Raw genomic sequence first — 13836 nt, forward strand, 5'->3', positions numbered from 1 at the left:
GCTGGAGACATAACCCTTCTAGACTTCAGACTGTACCACAAAGCTACAGAAATCACAGTAATCAAAGCAGCATGTATTTGGCACAAAAACAGACAAACAGCTCAATGGGACAGAATAGAGAGCCCAGAAATAAACCCACGCACCTACGGCCAGCTAATCTACATCAAAGGGAGCAATGATAGTCAATGGAGAAAAGACAACCTCTTCAAAAAGTGGTATTGGAGAGCTGGACAGCTACATGTAAATCCGTTAAACTAGAACAGTCCCTCACACCATATACAAAAATAAACTCACAATGGTTTAAAGACCTAAATATAAGACAGGACACCATAAAAATCCTAGAAGAGAACATGGACAAAATCTTCTCTAACGTAATTCATAGTAATCTTTTCTTAGCTCAATCTCCCAAGGCAAAAGAAATAAAAGCAAAAATAAACAAATTGAACCTAGTCAAACTTAAAAGCTCTTGCACAGTAAAGGAAACCATCAACAAAATGAAAAAACAACCCACGTACTGGGAGAAAATAGTTGCAAACAATATGACCAATAACTAGTTAATTGAGGGTGGGATAGGGAGGGTGGGAGGGAGACACAAGAGGGAAGAGATATGGGAACATATGTATATGTATAACTGATTCACTTTGTTATAAAGCAGAAACTAACACACCATTGTAAAGCAATTATACTCCAATAAAGATGTTAAAAAAAAGAAGTTAATATACAAAGTATATAAACAGTCCATGCAACTTAATACCAAAAAACAAACAACCTAATCAAAAAGACATACAGATGGCCAAAGTCACATGAAAGGATGCTCCACATCACTAATTGTTAGAGAAATGCAAATCAAAACTACAGTGAGGTATCACCTCACACCAGTCAAAATGGCTATCACTAAAAAGTCTATAAATAACAAATGCTGGAGAGGGTGTGGAGAAAAGGGAACCCTCCTACACTGTTTGTGGGAATGTAAGTTGGTGCAGCCACTATGGAGGTTCCTTAAAAGACTAAAAATAGAGTTACCATATGATCCAACAATTCCACTCCTGGGCATATGTCTGGAGAAAACTCTAATTCGAAAAGATACACGCACCCCAATGTTCACAGCAGCACTATGTACAATAGTCGAGACATGGAAGCAACCTAATGTTCACTGACAGATGAATGGATAAAGAAGTTGTGGTATGTATATGTGTATGTGTATGCGTGTGTGTGTGTGTGTGTGTGTGTGTGGAATATTACTCGACCATAAAAAAGAATGAAATAACGCCATTTGCAGCAACATGGATGGGCCTAGAGATTATCATACTAAGTCAAGTAAGTCAGACAGAGAAAGACAAATGCCTTATGATATCACTTATATGTGGGATCCAAAATATGATACAAATGAACTTATTTACAAAACAGAAACAGACTCACAGATGTAGAAAACAAACTTATAGTTACCAAAGGGGAAAGAAGGTGGGAGAGGGATAAATTAGGAGCTTGGGACTAGCAGATACAAACTACTATATATAAAATAGATAAACAACAAGGTCCTAATGTATACCAGCTGGTATACTGAATCACATTGCTGTATACCACACACTAACACAACATTAAAAATCAACTATAATTCAATTAAAAATTTTTAATTAAAAAATAAAAAGTAAAAAAAAAATTGAAGTGGATCTCTTGTCTATAGTACTAAAAAAAAAGATGTGTTATATACATATATACAATGGAATATTACTCAGCCTTAAAAAATGAAATATTGGGACTTCCTTGGTGGTCCAGTGGTTAAGAATCTGTCTTGCAATGCAGGGGACGCTGGTTCAATCCCTGGTCGGGAAACTAAGATCCCACACGCCGCAGGGCAACTAAACCCACGTGCCGCAACTACCGAGCCCACATGCTCTGGAGCCCACACACCACAACTAGAGAGCCCGCGTGCCGCAACTACTGAGCCCACGCACTCGAGTCCACGCACCACAACTAGAGAGAAGCCTGCACACCACAACGAAGAGCCCATGTGCCTCAACGAAGGATCCCACATGCTGCAACTAAGACCCGATGCAGCCAAAAAATAAATAAATAAATAATTTTAAAAATGAAATATTGCCATTTACAGCGACATGGATGAACCTAGAGAATATCACACGTAGTGAAGCAAGTCAGAGAAAGACAAATATTATATGCTATTACCTACATGTGGAATCTAAAAAAATAATGCAAATGAATCTATATACAAAACAGGAAGGACTTCCCTGGTGGTCCAGTGGTTAAGACTTTGCCTTCCAATGCAGGGGGTGCGGGTTCGATCCTTGGTTGGGGAGCTAAGATCCCACATGCCTTGCGACCAAAAAAACCAAAACATAAAAAAACAGAATATTGTAACAAATTCAATAAAGACTTTAAAAATGGTCCACATCAAAAATTATTTAAAAAAACAAACAAACAAACAAACAACAGGAACAGACTCACAGACAGAGAAAACAAACATGGTTACCAAAGAGGAGGAGAGAGGAGGGCAAAGTAGGAGTATGGGATTAACAAATACACACTACTATATGTAAAACAGATAAACAAGAAGGATTTACTGTATAGCACAAGGAATTATACTCAATATACTGTAATAACCTATAGTGGTAAATAATCTGAAAATACATATATATAAGTGAATCATCTTGCGGTACACCTGAAACTAATGCAATATTGTATTAGCTATACTTCAATTTTAAAAAAAGAAAGAAAAAAGGCATCTGCCTTTATTTGCTTCATTTTTACCCTTGCTTCATGTACTGAGTGATAATGATGTTATAAAAGTATGACTAGGGCTTCCCTGGTGGCACAGTGGTTGAGAGTCCGCCTGCCGATGCAGGGGACACGGGTTTGTGCCCCGGTCCAGGAAGGATCCCACATGCCGCGGAGCGGCTGGGCCCGTGAGCCATGGCCGCTGAGCCTGCGTGTCCGGAGCCTGTGCTCCGCAAGGGGAGAGGCCACAACAGTGAGAGGCCGGCATACCACAAAAAATAAAAAAGTATGACTAGCATTTATTTTGTTCCAGACCCTATTTGTTTAATCTTTACCACTACCTTTGAAGGTTAGAGATTACTATCTCCATTTTACAGATGAGAAAACTAAAATCTAGAAGATCAAGTGGTTGCCCAAGGTCACACAGCCAATAAGCCTCAGAACTTGGATTCTGACTCAGGTCAGTGTGGGTGGGAGCCCTGCCCTCTCTAGACAAGAGGGTCACACCCCAGAATGGCGCCTCCATTTACAGAGCCTTCACTAAGTGTCAGTACTGGGCCGAGCCCTTGAACCACATTTTTAATTTATTCTTCAAAGCACACTTACAGGGACTTCCCTGGTGGTGCGGTGGTTAAGAATCCGCCTGCCAGTGCAGGGGACACGGGTTCAATCCCTGGTCCGGGAAGATCCCACATGCTGCGGAGCAACAAAACCTGTGCGCTACTGAGCCTGTGCTCTAGAGCTTGCGAACCACAACTACTGAGCCCACGTGCCACAACTACTGAGGCCCACGTGCCTAGAGCCTGTGCTCCGCAACAAGAGAGGCCACCACAACGAGAAGCTCGCACACCACAATGAAGAGTAGTCCCCGCTCGCCGCAACTAGAGAAAGTCCGCGTGCAGCAATGAAGAGCAAATGCAGCCAAAAATAAATTATTTTTAAAAACCCACACTTACAAGGTGAGCGTAATTATTCCCACTGTACCACAAGAAAACGGAACGTAGAAGTTAAATAACTAGATTAAGGTTACAGAGCTAGTAAGGGCAGAATTGCAATGTATTGGGTCGTTACAGAATTAGGGAAAAACCCAAACAAACTTTTTGGGTTTGGCCAACCCAGTAAATTTGGCCCATCAACTTCAAAGCCCACATCACAGGGTACCTAGCACAGAAAAATGCTCTAGTGAATGGAGAGGTGTGTCCTCCCTGTCCCCCAGCAACAGTGACAAGAAAGTGATATAATATTTATCAGGTAAGAATCTTCTGGGTTACATCCCTAAGTCACAGCCTTTCATAAGCCTGTTATATATATTTTGAAATAACACATAAAATGAGGGAACTCATAGATACTGAAGGAGAGGCCTGGGTTGGCTGCATTTATTTCTTTTTAGTCTCTGAACCATGGCCAAAAGATTCTCAGGTTTAAAACCAAAACTATTATCTATTTAGTCTTGATTCTAAAGCCAAACTCTCACTGCCAGTCCACTCTATAACCAATTACCTGATTCTTCTTAGAGAAGACCCTTCAAATATCCTGGATTAGATTCTTCAAACTCTTCAAGTTTATCAAATAGACTAAAAACTTGACCAGAGCTAAATGGAAATTAATGCTCAGCAGGGTACTGGGCAAAACTGAGTGTTCATGGAATGAGGAAATAAGCCACAAATGAAACACCAAGTTGTCAATGAAATTTATACAACTTTAAAATTTTAACATAATTTCAAACTTACAGAGAAGTCGCAAAAGCAGAAAAAAATTCCTACACACCTTTACCCACATTGGCTACTTCTTAACACTTTGCCCTCTTTGCTTCATTACCAGTGTGATTTTATAAACATGATAGTGCAGAATAAAATGATTTCATAGCAATTATAATGAATCAATGTTTTTTAAGATGGTTCAAACTCAAGTGAAAGGGAACACCACTTTGCTGCCAGGATCACCAAGTACAAATCTAACCACAGCCTTGAACTGGAAAGCTCACTGGATTCAACCAAACCTGAAGCCCGTACATAACGATGGGTGACCTATGTCAGGACACTCGGAAGTTTCCAAAGTGACCATGGTGATGTCCATTTCAATACGAGCTTTTTTTCCAAAGAATCACTCCAATGGCCTTTCAAAAAATAAATTATTATTGTTAAAACAATATTTTTAAAAAAACGTTGCAAATGGAAAAAGGACTCCTACCCAAAAAGTAACCGAATGACAAAAATCAACCCCCCAAGTTTTCCGGCAATAGCAACCAATGTGGCTACCGCTCAGAACTCTCTTTCTGTTGTGACATTTGAATCTCCATTTCCTCTGGAAATAACAACAAAGCAGTTTCATTCCGATTATTTGGTATTTCTCAAAGCTAACCACGAGAGCCTACATGACCTCACGACCTTCCACATTTGATTCCAAGATACCGCAATAATCACGTACCTGTGATTCCCTTAAAGGGCTGCACGTGGACAGACCTCCTTTCGGGGCTTGGAGAGGCAGTTGGGTTATAACTGGTTCATGTGGTGCAAAAGCTGTGGGGGAATGGGCTAAAACCACAGTCCTGGTGCGGACTGGACGGCACCTAGGCACAGCTTTGTTGGAGGAGGACATCACCTGAGTACACAGCCTTCCCTGGGAGAATGCACTAGTACAAGCTCTTCACCAAGTGGTTATGCAGACACCTGACAGCAAGCAGACGCGTTTCCTGGCCTCTTCAACTTGTTTCTGGTTGCCTTCAGCTCCTGCCAATACAGCCTGGATTCCCTCAGTAAATATCCGCCAGTGAAATCACATGAAAAGATCGCTCCAATTCACTCTCATTGGTGGGTTTCCAAGGGTAGAAGAATACAGTCCGTGTCTCCTCAGTCATGAGAAAACCATTGTCACTGAATCTCCCTGGGATGCTTTCTACATCCAACCAAACAAAGGGAGCAACAGCTGAGGTTTTCAGATGAAAAACGAATGTGTCCCCTTGCTGAGAGACGGTGGCCTGAAAGAAAAAGATAAATGAAGTGAAGGACGAGGGCAGAGCTCTCTATTCTATATACAGCGCCTGTCAGAACATCGATGTGGCTAACAAGGAGTGCATTTCCTACAACTTTGGTCCTGCAGCTGCTAAAGTCATACATTCCATGCACTGTGTCAGATGCTAAAAACTATGTGGAAATGTATTGAAGGCTGTGGAAAATTACCAAATTGTAATCTCAAACCAGGCGGGGAGGGGGGGAATATGTAGTCTCCAATTATTAAGGAGAATATTTCACACGAATCTCAAGGCTTTGTAGCTTTTACAGCTTTATACCTTTTTCTCAGGGTCTCATCAAGAGAGACACATTTCTGCACCAGGGCTGGGTGTTTTAAATGACTTTCTCAGAATCTGTGTGGAGCTGGCTGCAGAGCACAGCCATGGGGCTCACCTTCTAGTCTTCTGAGGAGATCCTGCAATCTAGGCAGCAGCCGGCCGGGCATCTCCAAAAGCTCTACCACTAGAGCTCTCCCTCTTTTATTGCATCGTCAGTAAAGTCACATTATTAGCACTTTTTTTTTATTCAGCTCAAATTAATTTGCTTTTCATATTACTCTTGACAGATTTACTAACGTTCATTCTTAGGTAGCTATCACATTGTACTTATTTAGAATTTTTCAAGTATTCGTTTTATTTAATCTGAACCATCTAAATGAAATTATTTATTTTCCTATTCATTTGGATATAAGTCCATCCAACTTTGAAATATTTGAAAAAATCTTTGTAATGTGAATTCTCAGCTTTGTAATCTGACCCTTAACTTTCTTACTTTAATTTTTTTTCCTTCTTTTTTTAAATTCATTTTTATTGGAGTATAGTTGCTTTACATTAGCACTTTTAACATCCCACACGATATCAGCAAAGGAGAGCACAGTTTAAGTCTTGTCATTCATTAGCCTCTTAGCACAGGCAGAGAGAGAGGCAGAGATGCTTCCTGGAGGCTGGGGGTTTGTGAACCTCTCTCACCGTGAGTACACAGTTGAGTGGGACCTGGTATTCAAGCCGTGCATCTGTCATGAAACATGACTCTTCCACATGCATACCTGCCACGCCGTAGGTTTGACATTATAGGTTATGTGTGACATAAAGAATTTCCAAGGGCGATTTTTACTATATATAACTTAGCCTGAGACAGCATGCAGGGTTCTGAGTTATTAACAAGAAACTCTACTTTGGTAGAAGCAAAAAAGAAACAAAATGTATTAGGTAGCTCTCAGAGGGTCAGAGATGCAGGCTTGAAGTTAGATGTCAAATTCCCAAATCATTCCACCCACCTATTCTGATGAAGACCCTAAAGCAGTTGCAGGCACACAGTTTACATGGCTGGCCCTGGCTGCCACCAAGCCTGCAGGGAAGCCTCAGCTACTCTGTCCCAAGGCCAAGGCCAGAAGGGACACTGGCACCTGCTCACTCTCGTTGTTGCCTTCTTCTGATCGGAAACCTCATCTCTGCATATCTGACTGCAGAGCCCAGAGCTCAAGCTTGTATTCTGGCTTCAGGGACACAGGGAGGAAAACTCAGTCCCCAGCATCCCCGAGGATAGTACATCCAAGCGCCTGGCCTACATTAAGCCTACAATAACGTTAACTATCATTACTATTATTATTGTTATTATATCCCTTTAGGATAGGCAAAGTCTCATTGAAATCCAACTGAGGTAGGGCAAAGGAAGAAGTCCTACCTCTCCCCCAGCCCAGTTATCTCAAAGTAATGGAGGCCCAGATGAGGAAAGAAAGATTTTGAAATCCTGTCTAGAGACTGCAGATTTGTCTACTACATAGTTTTGTGCTTTTTTTCTGGAAAGAAGCTATGTAAATGTATGTCATTTCCTTCATAGTTGCCCTATATCAGTTGTGACAGATTTCATTATGGGACTATTTCATTATTAATTGGGAAGGAAGCTATGCTTTCATTTCAAGGACTGAGTTTTGATATGATTTCCAAAGCAAATGTAAAAAATCCTCTCACTTAAGTCTTTTCAATGAAATCTAAAACAAACTTAAAATTGATTAAAAATAGAGAATGAAAATATTTTTCTAGAAAGTTTCAATCACTACATGGAGAGGGGGAAAGGGAAGGAAAGGTTTTCAATCAACTAGACAGATTCCAAATTTCCTAGCTACACAATTTTTTTTTTTTTTTTTGCGGTACGTGTGCCTCTCACTGTTGTGGCCTCTCCCGTTGCGGAGCACAGGCTCCGGATGCGCAGGCTCAGCGGCCATGGCTCACGGGCCCAGCTGCTCTGCGGCATGTGGGATCTTCCCAGACCGGGGCACGAACCCGTGTCCCCTGCATCGGCAGGCAGACTCTCAACTACTGCGCCACCAGGGAAGCCCTAGCTACACAATTTTTATAACAACACATCCTATCCTGATCATCTCTTTTTTTCCCTTGGCAGTGATAAAGAGATTTGGTGACTGAGCAACATGGAAGCAATCAATCAGAGAGTAGAGTGAAAATGTTTTAAATGAATAGACTCTCCTTAAAAACGCAAAATTAAGAGTGCTTCTACCGGCTCCATTGTTTGCTGGCCATGGACTTTATAAACACGTTACTCAGTCCCTCCAAACAGGTTTGCTCACTTGTATATGCAGATGATAATAGTTCACGGTTGATGCAGTAAAGCCCCCAGGACAGACAGAGCCTGGAACCTACAGGAGGAGCAGTCAGTGGTGATGACTCCTGCTGCCTCACCCTCCACTGCACCAGCCTGACTAGGGCGATGTGATGGGACAGCAGGAGTGGCAGGAACCTTAAGCTTTGACAAATACAAATAATAAAAATTATTTGCTCTTTGCTTCCAGTGGGAAGGGGCCAATCTTCCCCGGGTCCCAGGTAAGCTCAGTACCAAGGAGAAATTTTGCAAAAAAGCAGGACAGTTCCACAAAGCCACGGTGACCCCAGACCAGTGGTGCTTACAGTGATATTTGCCTTGTGGAGCCCCTTGGCCTCCTTTGGTGAGGACAGGAAGTGATAGTTGGTTGGGCTCAAGAGCTCCCTGGCAGTTGACAGGTAAAAGGAAACCACACAGCTTTGTCGTGTACAATTTGTACATCCTCTTAATAATTCAGCTACTGGCTTATCATAGAGAAGAGCAGACTCCCCTGCTTTCATCACAAAAGGCTTCGTCGTCTCAGAGCACACGGGCTCCAGGGAACTCCATGTGTGGACTCTCACCTGGGGAGAAACAAGACAGAAAAAAACCAAACATTCTTAGTTACTATTTTTTTTAGAGAATAATAGGAGTAATAATAGATGAAAGTCAGAATAGCAGAACTGGTTAAGAGACTGTGAAACCTGGGTTTAACCATAGCCCCACCAAGTACTTGTCATGTAACCAAGAAGTTAACTTCTCAAAGTATCCATTTCTTCAAACATAAAATGAGAATAATAACAGCACTAACTCCACAGGCTGTTGTGAGAATTAAGCAATTTATGGAAGGCACAGGACCTGGCGCGTTATGGTTAATTCATAGACTTGACTTGTTCTCAATGTCCTCCTAACTGTAGCCATCCAAGACTTCTTTGAGTTTCTATCCTTTCTTTTACCTAAAATTGTTTTAAATACAAGTTCATTTTTCCAAATATATATTCTGAATAATTTTACTGATTTCCACTTTAACATACTGTTTTAAATGAGTTCTTTTGGTAAAGTCTAGCCTATTTCCAGCTTCTCATGATTATAAATAACCTTAGATTTAACTGGCATTTTACAGTTTACAATGCACAGTCATCTAATGACTGTATTCGCTATCCATAGAAATCCTTTAAGAAGGCAGGCTGGTGTCATTTTACAGATGAGGAAACTGAACCAAGACATTAAGGTCATAGAATAAATAGAATTTTTCCCTGAATATAGGTTTTCCAATTCCGAGAACAGCTCATTTTCTGCTGCAAGCACTAGAGACATTTTGATACAAATTAATTTCTTTTTTTTTCCAAAAAAGAATAGAACCAAGTAACTAAAGAAATCTAAAATTCGCCCTCTACCACAGAGAGAAAAAAACTCCAAGCAACTTACAGTGAGCATCATCTCGTGGTCTGAATGAAGGTCTGACACACCGTAGATGAAAAACACATCTTCATTCTCAAAACCCACCGGCAACAGCGGAGCGAAGAAATGATGAGCAAAATAATGAAGCATTTTCCACTTTCCTCCATACTCTAAAAGTAATCAGTTGGGTTAGGAAACAAGGGTCAAGCAGTCGGAGTCATCATCCACAGGGTCCAGCTGTGTAACCTGTCATAACTCAGGGCACTGAGCATTGAAGGGAGAGCGGACAGTGGAGGGAACCCATGTTTGTTGAGGGCAAGTAGCATTTTTGGACACCACCTCATGTCAGCCTCAAATCTGAGCGAGGCAGCCATGAACATCGCACTTTTCAAATGAGGAAATGGAGCTCAAGCAGTTAAGTCAAACATGCCACGGGCAGTATTTTGAGCCCAGACCTGATTCCTAGCTAGCACTTTCTCATATGCAATTCTGCTTCCAGAAGCTCAGTGTACCGATGTTCCTTTTCCCTACATACACATGAAAAAGGGAGTCAGTAGCATTGGCAGTGAACATCTGTTACAAATATTCATTTCACTAGTATTACTTAGCAAAAATACTATTATAGAGGCTGGCCAAGATGGTGGAGTAGGAAGACCCTGAGCTCACCTCCTCTCATGAGCACACCAAAATCACAACTATTTACAGAGCAATTATTTATGAGAAAGACCAAAATCTCGCAGAAAAGATCATCTACCACTAAAGGTATAAAGAAGGAACCACAACAAGATGGGTAGGAGAGGCAGAGTTGCACATAGTCAAGATCCACACCCCAGGAGTGGGTGACCCACAAATGTAAGAATAATTACAACTGCAGAGGTACTCCTCAAGGAACGAGGGGTCTGAGCCCCATATTGGGCTCCCCAGCCCGGGGATCCTGCCCCAGGAAGACAAGCCCCCAGCCCCAACAATGTTTGGCTTTGAAGGCCTGCAGGGATTAAATTCAGGAGTCCCAGAGGGCTGGGGGAAATAGAGACTCCCCTCTTAAAGGGCTCACACGAAATCTCACACACTCCAGGAACCAGGGCAGAAGCAGTCATTTGAAAGGAGCCTGTCAGACTCATTTGCTGATCTTGGAGAGTCTGCCAAAGAGGCAGCAAGCAACTGGAGCTCACCCTGGAGACACAGACACTGGCAAGCGCCATTTTGCAATTCTCCCTCCAGCTGATTGGCACCAGGACCCAGCCTCACCCACCAGTCTGTTCACACCAGTACTGGAATGCCTCAGGCCAAGCAATTAGCTGGACAACCACCAGCAGACAGGCTGCCTTAAGACCTCCTGAGCCCGAGGCACCTCAGGACATGGTCCTGTCCACCAGAGGGCCCAGGACCCAGTGCCATACAACAGTGTGCAAGCTCTAGCCTCAGGACCCCCAGGGCCTGGCAGCTACAAACCCTGGGACCCAGCCCCAGCCACCAGCCAGCCAGCACTAGCCCCAGAACATCCTGGGCCTTGGCTTCACCCAACAACAATTCAAAATCAGCTCTGGGACACTGGGCCCTGCAGCCAGAGACCCTAGGAGTCAGCTCTGCCCACCAGTGGGCCAGCACTAGCCCCAGGACCCAGATTCACCTACTGGCTGCAGGATCCCCTGGACACCAACTCTACCCACCAATGGGAAGACACCAGCCCCAGGACCACTGCAGCCCTACAGCCTACCTTGTTGGACACAGCCAACACAGCAGATTGGCACCAGCCCCAGGACTCCCGGGCCTGGGCCCCACCCACCAGCAGACCAACACCAGCTCTGAGAAACCTTGGATGCCTCAGCCAGCTGCCCTGGGATCCAGCCCCACTCACCAATGGGCCAGCACCAGCTTCGGAATACCCCAGAACCTGCAGCCAGCCATATCAGGAACTGGCCCCACCCACCATCAGGCCAACACTAGATCCAGGAACCCCAGTCCTGTAAGCACCCACCCCAGAACCTGGCTCTGCCCACAAGTGAACCAGCAGTAGCCCTGGGACCCTCCAGGGTTCTGCAACCAGCAGCCTCATGACCCAGCCCCACCAACCAGTGGCTGGCAGGGTCCACACAAGGCAGGGCCTGGAAACCAATTGGGCCAAAGGCCAGCCATGCCTACTAGACCAACGACATCAGTAAGCCCACCACACAGAAGGACCCATGCACCCCACATAGGGGGCACCCCTAAAGCATATAGCTCTGATGACCAGAGGGCAGTGAGCTGCTGGGACGCACAGTGTACCTCTTACAAAAGGCCACTTCTCCAAGATCAGGAAACATTACCAACCTACCAGATACATAGAAATAAAAAAAGAGCAAGTTAGGCAAACTGAGGCAACAGAGGAACATGTTCCAAACAAAGGAAGAAGATAAAACCCCAGAAGAAGAACTAAGTGAAGTGGAGATAGGCAATCTACCTAAGAAAGAATTCAGGGTGATGATCATAAAGATGATCAAAGAATGCAGGAGAAGAATGGAGGAACACAGTGAGAAGTTTAACAAAGAGTTAGAAGATATAAAGAACTAGACAGAGATGAAAACTACAACAATTAAAATGAAAAGTACACTAAAAGAAATCAACAGTAGATGAAATGATACAGAGGAATGGATCAGGGAGATGGAAGACAGAGTAGTGGTAATCACTGAAGCTGAACAGAAAAAAGAATAAAAAGAAAAGAGAACAGTTTAAGAGACCTCTGGTACAAAATCAAGTGCACTAATATTCACATTATAGGGTCTCAGAAGGAGAAGAGAGAGAGAAAGGGGCAGAGAACATATTTGAGGACACAGTCGGCTGAAAACTTCCCTAATCTGGGAAAAGAAACAGACATGCAGGTCCTGGAACACAAACAAGATCAACCCAAAGAGGTCCACACCAAGATACACTGAATTAAAATGGCAAAAGTTAAAGAAAGAATATTGAAAAGGGAAAAGCAACAAGTTACATACCAAGGAACTCCCATAACGCCATCAGTGGACTTTTCAGCAGCTCTGCAGGCCAGATGGGAGTGGCAGAATAAATGTAAAGTGATGAAGGGAAAATCTACAAACAAGAATACTCTACTCAGCAAGACTTCCATTCAGATTTGATGGAGAAATCAAAAGTTTTACAGACAAGCAAAATCTAAGAGTTGGGCACCACCAAACCAGCTTCACAAGAAATGGTAAAGGTATTTCTCTAAGTGAAAAAGAAAAGGCTACAAATAGAAACATGAAAATTATGAAAGGAAAAAGCTCATTTGTAAAGGCAAATATTAGGTAGTAAATCAACCATGTACGAAGCTAGCAGGAAGGTTAAAAGACAAAAATCATCTATATCCACAGTAATTAGTTAAGGGATACACAAAACAAAAAAATGTAAAATATATCAAAAACAATAATCAGGACTTCCCTGGTGGTCCAGTGGTTGGGACTTCACCTTCCAATGCGGGAGGTGTGGATTCGATCCCTGGTCAGGGAGCTGAGATCCCACATGACTTGCAGCCAAAAAGACGAAACATAAAACAGAAGCAATATTGTGGCAAATTTAATAAAGAGTTTAAAAAAAACAACAATAGGGCTTCCCTGGTGGCGCAGTGGTTGAGAGTCCGCCTGCCGATGCAGGGGACACGGGTTCGTGCCCCGGTCCAGGAAGATCCCACATGCCGCGGAGCGGCTGGGCCCATGAGCCATGGCCGCTGAGCCTGCGCGTCCGGAGCCTGTGCTCTGCAACGGGTGAGAGGCCCGTGTACCGCAAAAAAAAAAAAGAAAAAAAAAAAAAAAAAACAATAATCATGGCGAGGTTGGGGGAGTAAAAATGTAGGGTTGTTAAAATGTGTTTGAAATTAAGAGATCAGAGACTTAAAATAATCATATATATTACATTACATTATATTATATATAGATTGCTATATATAAGCCTCATGGTAACCACAAACCAAAAATCTACAATAGATAAACACCAAAAAAGAGAAGGGAATCCAAACATAACTAAAGATAGTCATCAAATCAAAAGGGGAGAGAAGAAGACAGGAACAAAAAAAAGAACTACAAAAAACAACCCCCAAACAATTAACAAAATGGGAGTATATACC

At 42.8% G+C, this 13836-nt stretch overlaps 1 protein-coding gene across 1 annotated transcript in view; it reads right to left on the reverse strand.

Moving 5' to 3' along the window:
- Positions 1 to 4475: 4475 nt before the first annotated feature.
- The window catches only part of MANBA (mannosidase beta), a gene marked incomplete at its 5' end in the record, with an annotated part of 112958 nt that continues 103597 nt past the window's right edge, over positions 4476 to 13836 (reverse strand). The window contains 3 exons of the mRNA XM_082653302.1: positions 4476 to 5710; positions 8666 to 8923; positions 9768 to 9910. Coding sequence (XP_082509428.1) covers positions 5486 to 5710; positions 8666 to 8923; positions 9768 to 9910 — 626 coding nt within the window. The 3' untranslated portion in view covers positions 4476 to 5485. The remainder of the gene's footprint in view (positions 5711 to 8665; positions 8924 to 9767; positions 9911 to 13836) is intronic.

This window comes from Grampus griseus, assembly GCF_964374135.1.
Source record: "Grampus griseus genome assembly, chromosome: 4".
NCBI classification, from domain to species: Eukaryota; Metazoa; Chordata; class Mammalia; order Artiodactyla; family Delphinidae; genus Grampus; species Grampus griseus.